We start from the raw sequence: 20,877 nt of genomic DNA, 5'->3' as shown, positions 1-20,877 counted from the left end.
CAAAAAAAGATGAGGGTCGAAACAGACGCATCAGACAGAGCCATAGGGGCGGTGCTTCTTCTGCAGCCAGGGAAGGAGGGGTCAGAGTGGAGACCGTGTGCCTTTTTTTCGCGGAAACTGAACAAATCCGAGAGGAATTACACGGTGTATGACCGAGAACTTCTTGCTATTCATGAGGCTTTCCGGAAATGGAGGCACCTGCTAATTGGTGCACAACATAAGGTGCAAGTGTGCACTGACCACAAGAACCTAGAGTATTGGAGAACGGCACGAGTGCTCAACCAACGGCAGTTGAGATGGGCTCAGGAGTTCTCCAAATTTAACTTTGAGATTTGTTACGTGCCAGGCCCAGAGAACGTTAGGGCGGACGCTCTCTCACGCAAACCTGAATATTTGGAGGGGAATGTTCGAGACGTCTGAAGATGAAGAGGATTCTTTTCAGGGTTTTACCTCCTCACCACCCAGAGGAGAGGGAACGGGAGGGGGTGAAGGGGGCCCTGGAGGGGAGGTGGATGTCAGGGAACTGCCATCGGAGGAACCGGTGGTGAAAGGGATCATGCAGGCTGGGAGAGACTCAGCAGCTGAAGCAGGAACCAGCAGAGGGAGAGGTGGGTCTCTGGTGGAAGGGCTCACGCAGGCTGGGAGAGACTCAGCAGCTGAAGCAGGAACTAGCAAGGGGAGAGGTGGATCTCTGAGGGAAAGCGAGCAGGGGGGAGGGCTCAGGGACTCTTCCAGCGAGAGCAGTGGGGGGGTGTATCTGAAGCTCCCATAGGGAGACCCACTCCTCGCCGGAAACTGTCACGCCGTGAGTCCAGAAGACGTGTTTCCGTTAAGGAGCTTTTATGCTGGAAACGATTCCGAAAGCAACCACTGTCGGAATCTGCAAGTGACTAGAGCAGCCATGTCTGAGGGGCTCTGTCACAGACAGAAGTTTGTGGGCTTGAACAAACTCTGAGGGATTACGATTTTACGCACAAGCAGCTCATCATCCCATCACATGTGCGCTCTTTCGCCGGGCTGATTTATGATGTTTTTCTACACGATTGGGCATGCTTGTGAAGATGGCCGCCGTGTAAGGTTCCTCCTTCCAGTTCTCTCCGACCTCTTCTCCCGATTTGGATTTTACAACCACTGGAGTAAGTTATTTACTTAAGTTTTGCATTTTGCTAGACAAGTAATTGCTGGACTCTCCACTGGTGTGCCAGATTTTAATTAAGTTTGACGAAGGAGGATTGCTTTGGATTGATCTGGGATGCGGCTGTAGAAATGGCGACGAGGTAAGACGCATCTGCTGGAGTTCATTTCGAATCCTCCCTAAAATCTGTGTTGCGGCTCCCAGCCTTTCAAGTTCTTGCTGAAGACTGCACCAGGGTGTTGGAGCCCATGCCAGGAGTTCAAATTGCTGATAATCTGTAAAGCCTGCATCGTAAATCAGCTTTAACGAGCAGATAACTGTATCCTCCGGCAGCCTTCGACTCACTGGTTTTCCGCCAGCTCACATCAGCTTGTATTTCTATTTTTACTACTTTTTATTACCTTTTATTACCTTTTAAGCACTGCTATTTTAAAAGACTCACAACGATGGGCCAAGGCAAACGCCTAAGGGACTGTGACGAGGCTTTGCCCTCCCCAAGAGCCAAACAATCAAAAACCGACCCCCCCCCCCCGTGTCTGGCAAATGGAGTGTCCCCACTGATCACTGCTATAGGGTGAAAACTCAGAACTGTTTTCACCCTCTGATGTCACCAGAAACAACGTCAACACCAGAGGAATTACTTTTACCCCAGATTAAAACTGTGGACGGCAAGCTCGGAGGAAGAGGGAGTGTCCCACTGGGGGTGGTGCAGGACGCCGGAGCCGAGGACTGCGTAAGACAAAAACAACATGAACATCTCCACCTTGTGGTCAGAACCCTTAATTGCATATTCAAGAAGATTGATGTGCTATCCTCCCAGCTATGTAACCTTGAACAGAAAATTGATAACCTCTGGTCAAAGTCTAAACCAACTGTAGTTACGGGGGAAATGAAGTGCCAGAGAGCCTTACCCTCAACCAAAAAAGGAAGTGTGATCCCTAAATATAAACCAAATCCTGCCCTGAAACAAGCATTGTCTTTGCAACCTAAGAAAATCTGCCTAAATATCGGGGTAGGGTCAGCAAGGTGGCTCACTCTGGATGGGGTCAAAAAGCATCTAAGCAATCTTCTAAACATAGAAATCACACAATGTGATCTCATTGCAGTATTACCTTTGAACCAGCAACTCAGGCAACAGAAAGTGATGCTTGCGTTTTACTCTCCAAGGATCCCTTCAGCTATCATCAGGCAGAAATCACTCTTGGCTAGGTATGATATCATCCCAACAAGAGTTTTTACGGATAGCATGATCCATCCCCTTCTACTTGCCGGCTACGACACGGATCGGACCCTGCCGGAGAGGTCGGGAGCACCTCGGGACACTGAGCCTCCTTTTCCGGAGGATATCCATCCGTACCAAAACTGGACTTACCCCACGTCCCCACGAGCTCCAAAGGAACCCACTGGCGCAAGTAATTCTCTGACCCCACCGGAGGAAAGAGAGCTTTTAGCCACCTTTGGCGACCTTCCACCGAGGGAACAACAAGAAATAATTGATAGACTAGAAGTACTTAATCATCAGCTCATACATGTCCAGAAGAACGGAAAAGTCCTGCCCACTTCTCAGGATAACCTTGCCAGCTTTTCGGAGTCGTGTTTTAAGGAAGTAGGAAGTCTTCCATACCTCAGTCCAGCTCCTAAACCCATGCCTCCCCCACTTGTGGGCAAATCCCACTGACGCTTGGCAGACCCAGGTTCTGCCTCACAAGTTGGCCGCTCATCCCAACTCTTGATAAATCTTGACTCGCCCCCCAAGAGTCCCCCGCCGAAGAGTGTAACTCAGAGTCCTTTCCACCAAAACAATTCCTTACCATCCAATCCATCAATGCCGGAACTGGAGTCCTCATATTCCCCTGAGCGGCATAGACCCGACATACAAACAGTACCTGTACGTCAAGCATCCCCAGTACCTTCGCTAGCATCAGGTCAGGGGAGTGTTCCACTTACATCAAAAAATGACCCGGATTGGACTGAAGACCCGGCCGGACATATAAATCAAATGGTTTCATCGGCGACCTTTAGACCTCGCGGTGGGGCAGTCCCAGCAAATCCTGTGGAGTCTCCCACTGAAGTGTCCGCCCTTGGGCCAGCCAATGGGAGACCCGTTCTGTCGCCCCAGTCTGAACACCTCACTACCAACTTCAAGATTAGGCACCTCCAGCAGGTGCCTGCCATGCAAAGTAAAATAACTGACTTTTTTGTGGGGTCTGCCCTGCCTCCAAAGGACTCACTTCTCTCCCTGAATTGACAGCGAATTGAACACAACAGGAACTCCCCCCTATCAGTCCTCAGCTGGAACATCGCGGGCTGGAGGGGAAAAAAACATGAGCCAGAATTCTTGGAGTTTATTAACCTGTTTCATATCATCTTGTTCCAAGAATCGTGGGAAGTAGAGAAAGTTGTCCTAAATGGCTTTGAGCTGTTAGAACTCCCTGCCTGCCCCTCCCTGAAAGGAGGCCGCCCTAAAGGGGGCCTAATAATAGGCATCTCCCTCAACCTACATTCTAAATTTACTCTAGTACAGGCCTTGCCTCCCTACGCCCTTACCGGGCTGATTACGGGGGAAAAGATCTCGCTCCTAGTTACAAATGTTTACTTGCCACCTGGGGGTTCTTCCCTCGAACTGGGCTCTAAATGGGGCTCGCTAGAAGAGCATTTGCTCTCATGCTATGTTAAGTTCCCTAACACCCCGGCCATTATAGGTGGCGATTTTAATGCCCGCACAGCAGCAAACTGGGACTCGCTGACCAAAGCCAAATGGTGGGTTACCCCAAACCTTGATAATTACGACCTGGAACATATCATGAGGAGAACTTCTAAAGACCACAGAGCAAATGAGGCTGGGGTACTCCTCTATCAAATGGCCATCCGTTTGAATTTGGTGCCCTTAAATGGCACATGCCTCCCTGATATTCCAGGGGATTTCACTCACCTGAGCGTTAAATCAAACAGCGTTCTCGATTACCTGTTGGTCTCTAGGGATCTACTTAAGTGTATTTCCACTTTTAAGATCGAGAATGTACAATTTAGTGATCATCTTCCCCTTGTAGCTAAGCTTTCCCTGAACTGGCAGCCGGAGGCTCATAGACATGCGACCCAGATGGTAACCAACGAATCTCTCCAAGTAAGAGGAATCAAATGGTCGGAGACCCAGGCTCAAAGGTACCAGGAATTCTTTCAAAAAGAAATCCTCGGGCCCCATTCCAACATAGGTTCTGCCTCAGACGAGCATAGCATAGTGTTGAAGCGCTTCCACCATCATACGACTGATCTTACGTCCTTCTTTAGGTTACCACCCAAAAATTTAAATCGAATCGAGTATACTCACGGTGCCCCCTGGTATAATTCTCAGTGCAAACAAGCAAGACAGCGCCTCCGTGCTATATATAATGTATATAAGATCTCCGATGCATCTACTCTGCCAGCTAGTTATGCCCAAGCCAAGCAAGTCTACAAACGCACGCAGAAAACTGCCAAGCGTGAGTGGCAACATAATCGTTGGCAGGCTTTGATTACTGCTTCAAAACCACACAGATCCAGGGAATTCTGGTCTTTGATTAACAGAAGGGTGAGGAAATACCCAAGGGCAGTCATCTCTGCACCGATACGGGAAGTGTTCCTGAAGAAATGCTTCTCACAGGCAGATGCTCCCTCTGACCATCTGATGCATCTGTTTACCCACCTACCTATTTGGACTCCCACCGATCCTGACGAAATAGCCAAGCTAATAGCTCAGCTGAAACCGGGCAAAGCCCCTGGGCCTGACTTGATCCCTGCTGAAGCCATCAAACTACACCCAAAATGGTGGGCCGGCATCTTGGCCAAAACCTTCGATGCAATCAACGCTTCCGGTCTCATCCCCAAAATATGGAAGGAGGCCATTATAGTACCAATTCATAAAAAAGGTTCTCCAACGGAGCCGGAAAACTACCGCAACATCAGCCTCCTTTCGATCATAGGGAAAATTTATGCCAGCTTTTTGCTGACTAAATTATTGCGATGGGTAGATGAGACTAACCAGATTGGCCACGAACAAGCAGGGTTCAGAACTAAACGTTCTACAACAGATCATGCAATAATTCTTTATCATCTGGCACGGAAGTACTCCTCCCCTCCCCGGGGCAACCTCTGTGCTGCCTTCTTAGATCTAAAGGCAGCCTTTGACAGCGTTCCTAGAAATATTCTTTGGGAGAAACTTGCGAAACAGGGCATTGATAGAAGACTCTTATGGCTCATAAGTCAGCTCCACGAAGGCACCCTTGCCAGAGTGAGACTTACTCCTGCGGGCGACCTCACAAATTCAATACCAATAAACAAGGGAGTGCGCCAAGGATGTATATTGGCTCCCTGCCTATTCAACCTTTTCATCAGCGACATGCGAGCACCCCTAGTTAACTCATCTCCAAGTACACACGCGCCTAGACTAGCGGATTACCGCTGCCCACTCCTTTTATATGCGGACGACGCGGTAATTATATCTTATACACGTGTTGGACTAACCAGAGCTCTGAAGATCTTTGCCACGTATTGCCAACTCAACCAATTAACCATCAACCATGCTAAGTCCAAGATTCTGATTTTCTCCAGAAGCCGGAGATTATACAAATGGCAGCTTGGTGGAGCAAAAATAGAGCAAGTCCTAAAATTTCAATATCTAGGAGTTATTTTTCAATACAACTTGGGATGGAAAGCTCAAATTCAACACCTACTTAACAAGGCCAAAACCCTGTCATATGCGCTCCTCCGATTTTTCTTTTCGGACGGAGCTCTGCATGTTCCCTCGGCCCTAAAGGTGTTCAAGGCAAAAGTGGTTGCAGTGCTTGCTTATGCTGCCCCACTCTGGGCCGTGATGACAGATCTTGCTCCCCTTGAGACTCTGCAAAGCCAATTCCTACGCCGGCTCCTAATGCTCCCCCTGTGCGTAAGCAACGCAGCCATGCGACTAGAATTGAAGATCGCATCCTTAGAAACTTGCCTGTGGAAGCAAGTCTTCAATTACTGGTTATCATTGTGGCATAGATTACCAAACCATTACCTTGTCCAATGCTTATGGCGAGATGAATTCTCCAGCCTTTGGACTAGTAAAATTCATGCCAAACTCCTGAGCTATGGAATCTCTCCCTCAGATTCCCTAAAACTAGATCAAATCACTGCTCAAAGACTGATCCGTCAAAGACTGGATGACATCGACTTGCAGCAAAATTATACGCTGGGGGGAGGTGTTTGTTCGCCCCAGAACATTGGTATCACTTTAACTTATTGCGTTCCATCATACCTCTCCTCCCTTTCGACTGTTGCCCATAGACTGGCCTTCACCAAAGCGAGGTTCAACGTTTTCCCCTCCAATGTCCTGAGACACAGATTCTCAAAGGGCCAAGTCCCCGCCACGTGCGAATGTGATAAGGTGACGCCAGAGTCGCTCCAGCACATTATGTTCACTTGCCCCCTGTTCAATGTGCCACGGGCAAATTTGTTGGGATCAATCATACAGAAACTAGAGGGTACCCCACCAAAATTCCACCTTGCCCAAATCTTGCAGGATAAGGATTCCCACACAACCCTGAAAGTGGCTAGGTTCCTGGTCGCTGTCCTCTCCCAAAAGCGACGCCAAGGAGCGCTACAAGCTAATTAAGGCGTAGCATGCCTTTCCATCTTATAGTATTTATTGTTATAGTGGTGTTTTAGCGACTGTTTTTTCTTTTCCCCACGACACAAGCTGTCACTTATGTGTTGTTTTTACCTGTATGGGCCTATGGCCGTAATAAATATTATCTAAATATTATCTATCTACACGATTAAAGACTGTTGGAGATAAGCAAGAAAGCTTGCGTGCAGTCTGATTTATTACACACACATTCCAACAGTTTTCTACCGCTGCGACGACTCTGCTACAGGAAGCTGATGGAGAGCTATCCACGGGAGTCCAGTGGGGCGCAGGGAAGCGTGCTGGACTCCATCCAAAAGCCACAGGTTATGGAGGTCAGCCAAGCGTTTGAAACTGTTGCCAAGTCATGCAGGTGTGTGTGAAAGCCAGCTGAGGGGAAGCTGAAGCCAGCTGGAGTCCTGCCTAATGTTTGAGGCAGTGAAGCTCACTGGGAGGATCGGATCTCCGAGGACCGGGTGCGGGAGGAGCTGCTGCTGTTACGTGAGTACGCTCAGCCCCGGGGGAGAAGATGGCAGACAGCTATGAATTGTACGCCATCCTGTTCGAAAAATTGAACGGAAAGAATTGGGAGGAGTGGAGTAGGAAGCTGAAGGCATGGCTGGTAGCCAAGGGTCTGTGGGAGGCAGTCCAAGGGCCTCCACAGCAAGCGGCGGCTGGTGCTTCGGCAGCAGATATTGCAACTGCCCATGCTTCGCAGAGAAAAAATCACAAAGCCCTGGGAGCTATCGTGCTCGGTTTGGAGGGTTCGCAGCTACCTTTGGTAGAGGGGCTGGAGACTGCTCATGAGGCTTACCAGGCACTAGAAAGAGTGCACCACAGGACCACAGCTGGGGCAAAGATCCACACTACCAGACGCTTGTTTGAGATGAAGCTGCATCCAGGTGATAGCATCAGACAGCATGTAACTGAGATGCTCTCTGTTTTCAACTAGTTGAGGCTGTTGCAAGTTAACTTTTCTGAGGAACTGCAAGTTTATATTTTGCTCAGCTCTTTGGACAAAAGTTATGGCAATTTGTGTCTAACTTTGGAATCGATGAATTCCGCAGATCTTACTCTGGCGTATGTGACAGGACGCTTGAGTGACGAACAGGAACGCCGTGTCAGAGAGGGCCGAGCTGGCACAGGGAGCCCATCTGGTTGCAGGGGGGGCCCAGGCCAGCGGAAGGCACAGTTCAGGCTTTTTCCACTCGTCAATGTTTTGTCTGTGGTTCAGTTAACCATCTGCGTAGATCCTGTCCGCAGAGAGCCAGAGAGGCCGGGCAGGATGTCTCCAAGGTCGTTTCCCATGGCAGCCAGTCCAGGAGAGGAGACCAGCGTGGGAAAGCGAAGGGAGGACGTGACTCAGGGAGTGAAGACGGTCCTTATCACCTAACTGCCTCCATGGAAACACTTAAGGACAACTCCAGAGAGGACAGAATGATGCGCTGGGTCATTGACTCTGGAGCCAGCCATCACCTGATAACAGCGACACCTGGTGTCGAAATGTGGAACTGCAGAGCTGTTTCACGTATTTGCTGATGGGTCACAGAGGCCTTTGTCTAATGTGGCAAATGTTTTTGTTTCTTTCTTGCAGGCAGAGCTGGAGGTCTACGTTGTGCCTGAGATGAAACACTGTCTTTTATCTGTATCTTGTCTCTTACAGGAGGGGTACAAGGTTTGCTTTGAAAATGATGTCTGTTCTATTTCCAGGGGTGGGAGACAACTAATCAGTGTTGCATGTCAGAACAATCTCTTTGTTCTGGAGACACCTCTGGAGGATGAGGGGGACGCTGAGGGAGCACAGGCGAAGTGTGCAAACGTTCCCACTCATGATTCATGTGCTCACTTGTGGCACAAAAGAATGTCACATGGCTCTTGGGAAGATATCCAAAAGTTGCCCCAGTACACAGCAGGGTGCAGGATAAAAACATGTGACCGATCCCTAGATTGTAGGGCATGCAGAAAGGCAAAGGTAAAAGGGTGCAGTTATCCCAGAAAAGAGAGGGTAACAACAAAACCTTTTGAGCTTGTGCACACAGACCTTTTGGGGCCCATGCCAAAGCCGAGTCTGGGCGGGGCCAGGTTTGTGCTGACGCTGACTGATGATTTTAGCCAAAATGGCTGGTGCTTCTCGCTGAGAACGAAAGGCGAGGCAGTGCAACTGATCAAAGATTGGGTTGTGGCAGTGGAACTATGGTTCTCCACCAAAGTGCAGGGGTTCAAGAGTGACCGAGGTGCAGAGTTTACTGGGTCCGCTCTGCAGTTTCTTCCGTCAGAAGGGGATACGTCACAAGGTGACGGGTGCTACTTCTCCTCAGGAGAGGGGCGTGGCGGAGCTCAGGAGTAAAGCTCTGGCTCAAGCAACAGAGATTCTACTGTGTGACTCCAGTTTGCCTCAGAGTTTTTGGAGCGAGGTTTGGAGGGCAGCCAATTTCACGATGAACAGGTCCTACAATTCAGTGGTAGGTAACACCCCGTATTTCTTGCTCCACGGAATGAAGCCAAAGCTGCATTTCTTCCGTGTGTTTGGTTCACAGGCCTGGGTGCCTGTGCCAAAGGCTCAACGAAAGAAAGGTGACCCGAGGTTCCAGAAAATGATCTTCTGTGGATATGAACCTGCGACAAAGGGGTGGAGGTTTGCATATCCAGAAGGTGACAAGACCAAGCTTCTGATCAGTAAACATGCTGAGTTCTGTGAGCAGAATGGTTGGTCAAGGATCCATGCGAGTCCTGACGTTCTCTCAGAATGTCTGTCTGATTCTGAGGAGAGAGCCAGAGGCTGAACCTGTTACTGAGGACCAAGTCTCTGAACAGGGTCAATAACAGGTTTGGGCATCTCCACAGGTTGTTAAAAGAGAGCCCAAGAGTGAGCCTTCGTCTCCTGTTAGCAAAGTGCAGAAGGCTCAAAGATGTAGTAAGTCAGAGGGGGAGTCTTCTGATGTAGAGGACACACTTGCTGGCCCCAGTGGGTCAGAAGGAGCACCTGGGATTGTGCTCAGACGGTCCACTCGCACCACAAAGGGAGTTCCACCTGAGAGGTTTCAGGTCACCAGCGCGTGGGTTGGTTTCGCACAGTGCAAACCTGGGAGTTTTGAGGAGGTTCAACGGTTGCCTGAGACAAATGCCAGAAAGGGGCGAGAGGCAATGCAAAGGGAGTTGAACTCAAAGAGGTCTGTAGATGTGTGTTCACAGTTTCCCTCAGGATGCGAGACGAGAGGGGGTATGAAGAGAATCAGAACTTACAGAGTTAAACAGTTCTGAGTGACGTCTCACATTCTGAGGCGTGGCTATGTTCACAGAGGGGAGTGTTTCTCTGTGTGTTTTTTTTTCTTTCGCTTTTGTGGCGAGGCAGCAAGATGTGCGCTCTTTCGCCAGGCTGATTTATGATGTTTTTCTACACGATTAAAGACTGTTGGAGATAAGCAAGAAAGCTTGTGTGCAGTCTGATTTATTACACACACATTGCAAGTTTTCTACCGCTGCGACGACTCTGCTACAGGAAGCTGACGGAGAGCTATCCACGGGAGTCCAGTGGGGCGCAGGGAAGCGTGCCGGACTCCATCCAAAAGCCACATTATTGCCTAGGACCGCAAGGGCAGAGCAGAGACGTCAGTTTTATCCTTTTTTTCAAGCTATCCAAGTTGCTGGCTCTCACTGTCTCCTGTAGGATGGATTCCATAGATGAACTACGCTTCTGTTGATTCATCTTTTGCAGCCCTTAAAGGCTGAGAGATGTATTATGGCCTAAGCTTTTGTGGGCTGCAGTCTGACAAAGTGGACTCTTGACCAGGAAAGCTGGTGCCACTATAAACCTCTGAGTCTCTTTGTTGGCTTTGTGTACTTATTTTGAAATTTGCACCAAGGTTGTACCACAGTGTCTCCATGGAAGCTTAGGGACAGACAAAATTACAGGGTGTCAGCTCCGTGAATCTCAAGCCTCTCGTGCCTCCGCTGACAGAGCCTGAGAACGCAAGAGATGGGATTCGGTTGGAATGTGAAGCAGGGGAGGAGCAGCCAAGCAGCAGCAGGAGCAAAGAACAAGGAGCAGGAAGAGGGGGTGACGGGGGGGGCACAGACTGTTATCTCCAGTTTGAGCTCTGACACAGAGCCCCCGAAATAGCCTGTTCAAAAAATCGTAGGCTCGAGAGAATCTGCGAGAAGAGGGGAAAAGAAAGCCAAAGTGGGGGTTTCTTTGCTGGAGGACTCGGCAACTGCAAGCTGGGATGAACAGGCCGAAGACTGAGCTCCAAAGTTATTTATGAGTTTGAGATAATTACTACTGGAGTTGTCTCATGTCTGTGCGGGAGAACCAAGCCTTCACACAGGGGCGCTAAAATTATTATCCCACTCACTCACTCTCACAAACAACCCCAGTCTGTAAGATTGGCAATTTTACACAATTTGCTTATAATACCAGACGCTCTTGGACTTTATATGCCCAATCCTAATTGCAGAGCCTCCAGCCCCAGGAATTGTGTATCATGATAACGGGTCCTTTGTCCCTTAAGCCCACCAAACTGGGGAGGTGCATGCATCTACTGTGTTTTGATGCTGGTGGAATGTATGATTCTGACCCTGTCTATAAAAAATAAGAATAATAGAAACAATTTGTGTACATTAATTATAAATAATTAAGGGAAACATTTCCATCCCACTTCACCCATTTTTCAGGATTGGTGTGCAACATCATTACCATCAATTATTCCTGCCGTGGAAATAACACCTAAGATTTCAAAGCCTGGAGGAAGAAAATCTGCCCCCTCTACTTTAGGAAAAGGATTCAAGAAACAAAGAGCTGCTTCGGAGAAGGCCTCACCCCTTCCTTCTTCCTGTCAGGAACTTCCTTCCATTTGTCTCCTCTCCATCTTTTCCTCTTTCTCCCTCCACCATCCATGTATCCCTGTCCCCAGCTCCTCTCCCCTGGAACTCACCAGATTTCTCTAAGGGTCCTGGGAGGGAATGCTCAGAGGTTGTGGGGAGGGATGCGGGAGACAGCCTGACCAGGTCAACCGTCCATCTTCCTCCTTCCATCCTGGCCAGGGTTGCAGGTTCAGTCTCAGCTAGGTTTGCAGGTTCAGCTTCCTGAGGAGTGCAGAATCCAGAGCAAGTTGCAGCTTCCTGGGAGGGAGGGAAGAAGAAGCCAAGGGAGTCTGAGAGCCCCTGCAGGGATTCTCCTGCCCAAGACATTCTGCTGTCCCTGGAGAAGCCCCAATTGGGCACCCCCTTCCCAAGGGACCCCACGCATTTTCGAACACCTTTGGCAATTCTTTTCACCTGCCTGTCCCACCTCCCTTCCTAAGGCTGGCATGTTATGCACATTAGTGACCTGAGAGTAGATCCCTTGGAACTTAAGAGTTAACTTGCAAAGGATTGCTCTGAATACATGGGTGGCCCTTGCATGGAGAAGGAGGAAGCCCCTTGCTTGCATCAGGATCCCTTAGGAGAGGCAGTGGATCCGCCCACTCGTCCCTCTTCCCTCGCTGCCGCCTCCTCTGGCCTCCTGCCCTGCAAACACCCTTTGCTCTTGTTCCTCAGGGGAGAGAAGCGGCTGAGGGAAAGAACCTTCAAACCCATCCATTTCCTCCTCTGCTCCCCCTCCTGTCCTTTTGGGAAACAGGAACTTTGGTCAGGAGTAAACAACTTAGATGGCAAGTTCGCAAGATAAGCACTTTAAAGCACTGCTTGTTCCTACTATGTGTGTGTCTGTGTGTGTTTGGACCTAGAGGACAACATACATGTTTACACCACGTGATTCCTTAAAGAGGGCGATTCTTTAAAACCGAAGGCCATTTCTACGAAATGGAAGACTTCCGAAGGCAGCCTTTTACAGGGAAATTGTTGATAGTTGGCTGGATAGTTACGTGGGAGCCGGTTGAAGTTAAATCCTTCGAAGACAGAGGTCCTCTGGCTGGGGCGGGACGATATGGGATCGAGGGGGCAACTCCCATCTCTTGCGGGGGTGCAATTGGTGCCAGCACCGTCCGTTAAGAGTTTGGGTGTAATCTTCGATACCTCCCTCTCTATGGAGGCGCAGATTACAGCTATAACAAAGGCGGCATTTTTTCATCTCCGCCAAGCTAAGCAGTTGGCCCCTTATCTCTCTCGCCCTGACCTAGCCACTGTGATCCATGCGACGGTCACCTCCAGGCTGGATTATTGTAACTCGCTCTACGTGGGGCTGCCCTTGAGACTGACCCAGAAACTCCAGCGGGTGCAGAATGCCGCAGCGAGACTCCTTACGGGGTCCTCGCTGCGAGATCACATTCACCCGGTGCTATACCAGCTGCACTGGCTCCCGGTGGAGTATAGGATCAGGTTTAAGGTGCTGGTTTTAACCTTTAAAGCCCTATACGGCCTAGGACCCTCGTACCTACGGGACCGCCTCTCCTGGTATGCCCCACAGAGAAACCTACGCTCTGCAAATAAAAACATCCTCAAGGTCCCAGGCCTCAGAGAGGTTAGGCTGGCCTCAACTAGAGCCAGGGCCTTCTCGGCTGCGGCTCCAATCTGGTGGAATGCTCTGTCACAAGAGTCTAGGGCCCTGCGGGACCTGACATCTTTCCGCAGGGCCTGCAAGACAGAGTTGTTCCACCAGGCCTTTGATCAGGGCGCAGCCTGACTCCCTCCTCTGGCAACCTGCACAGAATTTTGCCTAATCGGTTGCCATCAATTTGATTTTAATTAATTTTTATAATGAAATATTTTTAGAATGTGTGATTATTCAACTGTTTGATTATTTGATTGTTGTTAGCCGCCCTGAGCCCAGCTTCGGCTGGGGAGGGCGGGATATAAATAAAATTTATTATTATTATTATTATTATTATTATTATTAGTTTTTATTTTGTTGGAAGCTACCCAGATGGGCAGAGGTAACCCAGTCAGATAGGCAGGATGCAAATAATAATAATAATAATAATAATAATAATAATAATAATAATAATTGCTTCCTAAGCCTGTCCTAGGACACGGGTGGCGCTGTGGGTTAAACCACAGAGCCTAGGACTTGCTGATAAGAAGGTTGGCGGTTCGAATCCCCGCGACGGGGTGAGCTCCCGTTTCTCGGTCCCTGCTCCTGCCAACCTAGTAGTTCGAAAACACATCAAAGTGCAAGTAGATAAATAGGTACCGCTTTGACAGGAAGGTAAGCAGCGTTCCCGTGCACTGCTCTGGTTCGCAAGAAGCGGCTTAGTCATGCTGGCCACATGACCCGGAAGCTGTACGCCGGCTCCCTCGCCAGTAAAGTGAGATGAGCGCTGCAACCCCAGAGTCGGCCACGACTGGACCTAATGGTCAGGGGTCCTTTACCTTTTTAAGCCTGTCCTGATTGGCATGCTGATCACAGACACTGTCCAAACAACCCCTTTGAATGCAACAGGGCTTCCTATTTTTACTGCTATCAGTGGGAACAGTCAAACCACGAAGCCACTGATCAACCAGAGTTTCCTGTTTTGACGAAGCAGAGTTTGAAGTTAGCTTAATATCCCAGCTTATTCCAAAGCTGCCAGCTGCAGTTTCCTGGTTTGGGCAAAATGGAAAGTTTGTTAGCTATGGCTCATAAGAGATTGCCTGGTTTCATCACAGTTCCCCATCAGGGCCGGCCCAATCATGAGGTAAGCTGGGACAATTAGGTCAGGAGGCAGATGCAGGGAGATATGGGACCAGCACGTTCCCAGCTCCCCTGTTTGTTAGCCTTGCTGCCAGTGCAGGACCACAGCTGGTAAATTTGTACAGCTACCCATTTAGAAAGTTTGGTCTAGCAAGCCTTTTTAAAGTGGATTAGAGAGAAAGTGCAGGGGGGAGGAATATTCACCACCATAGCTAAACAGAACCTCCATGTCTAGAGGCAGTGGACCTGTGACCTCCAGGTGCTGGAACCCCAGGTGAGAGGAGGGCATTTACCTTTCCCAGAAGCCCCTCAGTGTCTGGGAGCAGGGTCTGGTCTGTCCCCCCTGCTCTCCCACTGGGCCACCGACTGGCATCCGCAGCTCCCCTGAAGGAGAGGACACCATCCCCAGAGTGGGGAGAACTGGGAGCCTGTGGGGTTTCCCACCCTGAACGAGGGGGTTGCATTGTCTTCAGGAAATCCTGCTTCTGGGCATCCCAGTGCTGCTGCGGCTGCCCCTCCTCTGGCTCCTGCTTAATTTGACATAAATCTGCCCGATGCAGAAGATCCCTGATGGTCCCAACTTGGCCGGCAGGAGGTTTCTTTCCTTTAGACTCCAGTCTCTCCCTTTGAATGGGTCTCCTGGGTCCCTGCTCTTCCATTTTTATGCCACCCTGCTGGAAAAGAAATAAACACAAAGTAAAATAAAACCCAAGAATAAAAACAAAAGCACATTTTTTAACCATTAGCCAGTTTTTGAAATATATTATTACTCTTTCTATTTCTAATGTTCAGGATGTGAATGACAATCTTTATGTCACCCAAACAACTCCACCCAGGGACGAGGGGAAGTTATCCAAAGACTGGGGGAAACGGTTTATGGAATTACAAATAATTTTTTTTTTGGGGGGGGGGGACCAAAGCAGTGGGAGGGAAATCCAAAAACAACCCAGTGAGAGGACTGAGCATGTTCCGTGGACAGGGAATGCTGATCCTGGCTGCAACTTCTAGCAGCAACAGGAAAGGCAGCAACAGATCTTTGTATATGATTAAGGCTGCGACAGGCCCACCTAACATTGAAAGTACATGGCTTCACCCAAGAAATCCTGCCAGCTGCAGTTTGTTAGGGGTGTTGAGAACTGTAGCAATAAACTACAGGTCCTGTGGTTCTCTGGGGGAAGCCACATGCTTTAAATGTATGGTATCTGCACAGCCTAAGAACAAAAGGAAGATCCAAAATATTTTAAATTTGATGGTCATAAACTCTCTTGACTGAAGACACTCTAACTTGCAGTCCATTGGCTGCATATGGCTTCCCAAGCCTCAGGGTGTGTCCTGCTAATCCCTGCCGTTTCCATCTCCTGATCTGATCATAGGATGAAGATCTCTGTCTGTCCTGGAGAGAAAGATGCCTAAGGGGCCCTTGGAGAGATTTTTTAAACTCCAATTTCACCACAAACAAGCACAGTGCTGAAATGGGGTAAAAGCCCTGATCTGGAAATAAATGATCCCTCTGGCTGCTCTTTAAAGAGGATTTCTAAAGAACAATCTGAAGGGTCTTTTTTCTTAGAACTCATTGCTAATTCAGAAGGGTCTTCTTGTGCTCTTATTTTTCCTCCCCGCAGCACTGGGGTTGGAAGGTCTAAACATGCTGATTGTGTTTGCAAGACTTGTATGTATGCTAGATGGCATGTCTGGTGAGTGTGGGCAGCACCTCTGGCCTGTGTGGATGTGACTTTATGGTCTGCATCTCTTTTCTGTATGCGCATGCATGCGCATACATTGGCCACAAAGCTCACTGGAATGTGGCCTCCAGAATCAATGCAGCTTTAAGCCCATAAATGTTTCGCTCCTCCTGCTCTATCAGAAAGAACAATCAAATTTGACACTATCAGGAGGAGAGAACTGGATCTACAGAGTTAATGTTCTCAACATCCTATGGACACAAACTGCAATGAGATTTTCCATTAATTGCTTTGAGATTTTTCCCTTAAAAATATGAAGCAGCATAGAAATGAAATGAGTAATAATCTGAACATGAATAATCTGAACATAGAATCCTCCTTTCCTCTGCCTTCTCAAATCTGGCACTCACTTCAACCCTCAGCCTTCATTTGCCTTAATGAGGACACCTTGGGACAAGATCAGATGCATTCTCTGGAGAGGAGGAGAGAACTGGATCTACAGAGTTAATGTTCTCAACATCCTATGGACACAAATTGCAATGAGATTTCTCTCTAATTACTAATTAGATTTTTTTCTTAAAAATATGAAGCAGTATAGAAATGAAAGGAGCAATAATCTGAACATGAATAGCTAATTTCAATTTCGCCTTCCTCAGTCTTTAACAATACTGTCTTCAACGTTTTTATTATCATTAATTCATTTCCATATGCCACACTTCATAAGAATCCTCCTTTCCCCTGCATTCTCAAAACCGTCACCCACTTCAACCCTCAGCCTTCATCTGAAAACTCAGCTGTATTACTGAGGAAGGTGGAAATAAAACAATTAATGAGACAGGTTTAAGCCTGTCACACTTATTCACACGCAGACACAAGAGGTCACTAGCTTTGATAGTTTGGGGAAAGATCAGATGCATTCTCCGGGGAAAAGATCTATTAGCCGTTTTATTAGCCGTGACAGAACAACAGAACCTCCATGTGTAGGCACAGTGTACCTTGATTTGGGGAAGACAAAAGAAGCAATTTCCTTGCTAAATGAATCTGATGGACATCATTGCCACAAGATGCGGTGATGGTGGTGGCAAAGAGAGCTTTCGAAGGCGATCAGACCAATTCACAAATAAGGGCGATAGATTTATCAATGGCACTGGCAGAGGAAGGGGGGCAGTAGTGGAGGCTTGCAAAGGGTGTCAGGGGGGCTGCAGAGTGAGAGGGGCACCTCCCTGCTGCACTGCTCTTCCTTCTCCTCCCCGCCTCCCCTTCCCTCTCCGCCGTGGGGAGGACCGTCGAAATGGGCTGGGCTCCCTGCTGAGGGACAGGGAGAGGGGCGGCAAAAGCCCCAGGTACGCCGCTGATCCGTGAGCGACTATATGCATTGTCCACCGCGAAGCAGCAGCTGCCTTGGACCCCTCATTCTGCCCCTTGAGCTCAGGACTGAAGGGAGCAGCTCCCCAGGGTCTCCGGCAGGGTCCGTGCCAGCCTGAGCCAGAGATGTTTGCCCCTGTGCCCTCCTGCAGATGCCCTGCCCCTCAGCTGCGCCCCTTCCCCTTCCTGCCCGGTTGGGGGGCGCCCTGCAGCCTCTGGCTCCACTCGGGGCCTGATCCTGCCAGGCGCACGTGCTCTCCTCCTCCTCCTCCCGCTCCTGCCCCCCCCCCCCGCCTCCTGCACCTCGGACTCCTCGCTCCGTCTCTGCACCGGAATCCGGCTCCTCTCCGGGGAAACTCGCCAGGCCACGGGCCGCTGCTCCTCCGCTCTCCTCGGCGGGGGACAGGAAAGTGCAGCCGCTCTCGAGTCCCCCTGGCTGGCCCCGTTTCCTGCCTCTCTGGGCATCGGAGCTCGCTGGCTGTGGGTTGGGCCCTGGGAGGCTGCAAGGCTAGATGCGCCCCCTTGCGCTGTCCCTCAAAATTTATTGTATCGTTGGAATCTACATGGCATCTTATATGCTATCCAGAATGTTGCACCTGTCTCGGGGACAGAATGTCCTCACCTGTCCCGGGGCAGTCTACTCTACAGGATACCTAACAATCCGGGATAGCAGCGGGAAATGGCACTGGAATAAGGGAATTTCCCGCAAAAAAAGGGAAGGTTGACAGCTATGCCTGCAGCCCGAATGGGTAGCTGGAGGAGGCAGTCCAGTTCCCAGCTCTGATGGTTGGGATCATGCAATCACTTAGCTCCAGCAACCGACCTTTCCAAACCCTCCAACATTTCTCTGATGAAAATAGGAACATCCCATTCCATAAATATAATTTTCCTATTTATACACCGCATATCTTATTACGTTGTCCCAGCCACTCTGGGCAGTTTCCAACATATATAAAAAACATAATAAAACATTAAACATTAAGAAACGTTCCCTTCAGAGGGCCAGGGGTTGGATAACTCCATTCCCTCCAACATTTCTTCAATGATAACAGGGACACCCTAAGGAAAAGCGGAATATTCTGGGATCAAATCAGAAACCAGGACGGCTTCTCCAAATCAGGGACATTCCTGGGAAATAGTGGAGGGGTTCTCTTTCCCTGCTTTTTCTTTCGCTGCCTCTGGTCTCCTGCATCCATTTAGCAGAGGAGGGGAGTGGTTTTGGCCTTCATACTTCTCCACCCCCCACCCCACCCCCAATATAACCAAAAACACCAGGAGGCACACACACACCATTTTGGAGTGAGGACCAAAAAAATAAAATCCTTTTATTATTTTATTACTTATTTTTGCAGTTCAATCTACCGTATCTATAAATTTTATTGTTTATAGCCAATGGCCACCACAATACAATATGAGCACAAATCACACAGCTGCAAAACAAAAGACATTGCATGCATCAGATCAGGATAAATCTATAGTGTCCAAAATTTATTCTCACATTTGTTTCAATGGGAAGGATATAGGGCAGCAGAGTCCAGGTGGTGAGGTCCAGATTAGAGTTCCTATCATCCTTTACTGTCATCCCTGCTGGCTGAAGCTGATGGGAACTGGACAACAACATCTGGGGACACCTCAATGGCTATTCTGTGATATACAGAATCTACAAAGGATTAAGGCACTGATCCAGAAGACAATGAACTGAGAAGAGGCCCCACTGAATTATCTTGGAGCAACTGTAACTGTAGTTTGTTAGTGTGATCTGTCTGAAGTGAAACAGATCACTATATAATAATAATAATTTATTATTTATACCCCACCCATCTGGCTGAGTTTCCCCAGCCACTCTGGGCGGATCCCAATCAAGTGTTAAAAACAGTACAGCATTAAATATTAAAAACTTCCCTAAACAGGGCTGCCTTCAGATGTCTTTTAAAGATAGGATAGCTGCTTATTTCCTTCACATCTGAAGGGAGTGTGTTTCACAGGGTGGGGGCACTACCGAGAAGGCCCTCTGTCTGGTTCCCTGTAACCTCACTTCTCGCAATGAGGGAACTGCCAGAAGGCCCTCGGCGCTGGATCTCAGTGTCTGGGCTGAACGATGGGGGTGGAGATGCTCCTTCAGGTACACAGGACCGAGGCCATTTAAGGCTTTAAAGGTCAGCACTAACACTTTGAATTGTGCTCGGAAACATACTGGGAGCCAATGCAGATCTCTCGGGACTGGTGTTATGTGGTCCTTGCGGCCACTAAATGTTAACAAGCAGAAACCTGTGCAGGAATAGAGACAATACTGCTGATGTGAAAGAAAAATGTTTCATAAGAAACTATAAGAGAATTCAAGTGAGAACACGCACGAGTTTGAATAAGCAGAAGATTGTACAATGGTGCCTCGGTTTACATACACTTCAGGTTATAGACTCCTCTTCCTCTTCTATTCTTCTCAGTTATATGATTATGAAAGTAAAGTTCTTTTGAATAGTCTGGCCACTGTATAGTCTGTAAAAAGGAACTATCAACTAGAATAGCTATTTGGCTTCCTAGCTATAAGCTACTCTGTTACTTTGGATATCATAAAAATTCACAGACAGACAGACTTTAATGTTGTATACAGTGTAAGGCTGGAGAATTGAGAGGTGGGAAGAGTGAGCGGGGGGAGGGGTAGTACACTTTCATTATTTTACGAAGTTCATATGCAAGGTGTTTGTGTCAGTGTGACATGGGTAGCTTCTCCTCCTTTTCATTTATTAGTTTTCATTGGCAGTGAGAAAGGTTGAGGGCCCCAGGGCACAGTTGGTTGCCTTCAGTTGACTGCAGTAAAGGTGGTGGAGGCTGAACCATTTTGAGGACGTGAGTTGCAATTTGAAGAAGACGTGAGTTGCAATTTGACATCATCTGGAGGGGCCACAGGTTACCCAACAGGTCCGTTTTCAGCGCCTTGACCTTCTCCTGGCGCAGCTGCCCTTGGAACTCCTCGTACTGAATGTGCTTCGTCCTGTGGTGCCTCTGCAGGTGGGCCTTCTTCAGGACGGAGAGGGCCTCACCACAAATGAGGCACACAGGCATGCCTTTCAGCTCCACAAAGAATTTGTTGTGTGTCCATCTTTTTTGAAAATGTGGCACTCCAAATCTATCTTCCTCTTCTTGTGGAAACATTGTGTCCAGAAACAGACAATTAGGCAGATGGAGCTGTTCTCATATAGGAGTCCTATGCTGCCTATAGCCAGCCCTGGTCAGTAATGTGTCTGCAGCTCTTTGAGCCATTGAAGTTTCTGAGCTCTTTTCAAAGGCAGCCCCAGGAAGAGTGTGTTAAACTAACTCCTACGCAATGTGGCACCAGACTGCTTTCTTTTTTTGTAATTATCTGTTTGTTTTAAATTCTGTAGCTTAAATTCTCTTGATGCTTCTTTTTTTGAGAAGGGCCTCTTACAGTCACAAAGAAATGATT

General features: G+C 48.6%; 3 protein-coding genes across 3 annotated transcripts in view; 1 reads left to right on the top strand and 2 right to left on the bottom strand.

Annotated features, from left to right (window-relative positions):
• Positions 1-20,877, top strand: part of LOC114592429 (tripartite motif-containing protein 10-like) — a 647,260-nt gene that overhangs the window by 290,799 nt on the left and 335,584 nt on the right. The gene's annotated exons all lie outside the window — the stretch shown is intronic.
• Positions 1-20,877, bottom strand: part of LOC114592434 (uncharacterized) — a 52,737-nt gene that overhangs the window by 5,829 nt on the left and 26,031 nt on the right. The window lies entirely within an intron of this gene.
• On the bottom strand, positions 6,928-20,495 carry LOC114592139 (uncharacterized). The gene is made up of 6 exons (XM_077925265.1): positions 20,345-20,495; positions 17,736-17,932; positions 14,679-15,059; positions 14,085-14,294; positions 11,711-11,897; positions 6,928-10,740 (listed from the first exon to the last, which is right to left on the bottom strand). The coding sequence occupies exons 1-6, from the start codon at positions 20,493-20,495 to the stop codon at positions 10,670-10,672; spliced, it is 1,197 nt and encodes a 398-aa protein (XP_077781391.1). The 3' UTR covers positions 6,928-10,669.

Source organism: Podarcis muralis, chromosome 2, assembly GCF_964188315.1.
Source record: "Podarcis muralis chromosome 2, rPodMur119.hap1.1, whole genome shotgun sequence".
Classification (NCBI taxonomy): Eukaryota; Metazoa; Chordata; class Lepidosauria; order Squamata; family Lacertidae; genus Podarcis; species Podarcis muralis.
Note: the sequence above shows the minus strand (reverse complement) of the source record. Positions and strands in the feature narration are given on the sequence as shown.

Coding starts and splice junctions, on each gene's coding strand:
- LOC114592139 (XM_077925265.1), bottom strand. CDS start 20,495: ATGCCTGTGTGCCTCATTTGTGGTGAGGCCCTCTCCGTCCTGAAGAAG. Junction 14,295..14,678: donor CTGAGGGGCTTCTGGGAAAG/GTAAATGCCCTC, acceptor TGCCCAAACCAG/GAAACTGCAGCTGGCAGCTT. Junction 11,898..14,084: donor ATCAGGACAGGCTTAAAAAG/GTAAAGGACCCC, acceptor CCTCCCTCCCAG/GAAGCTGCAACTTGCTCTGG.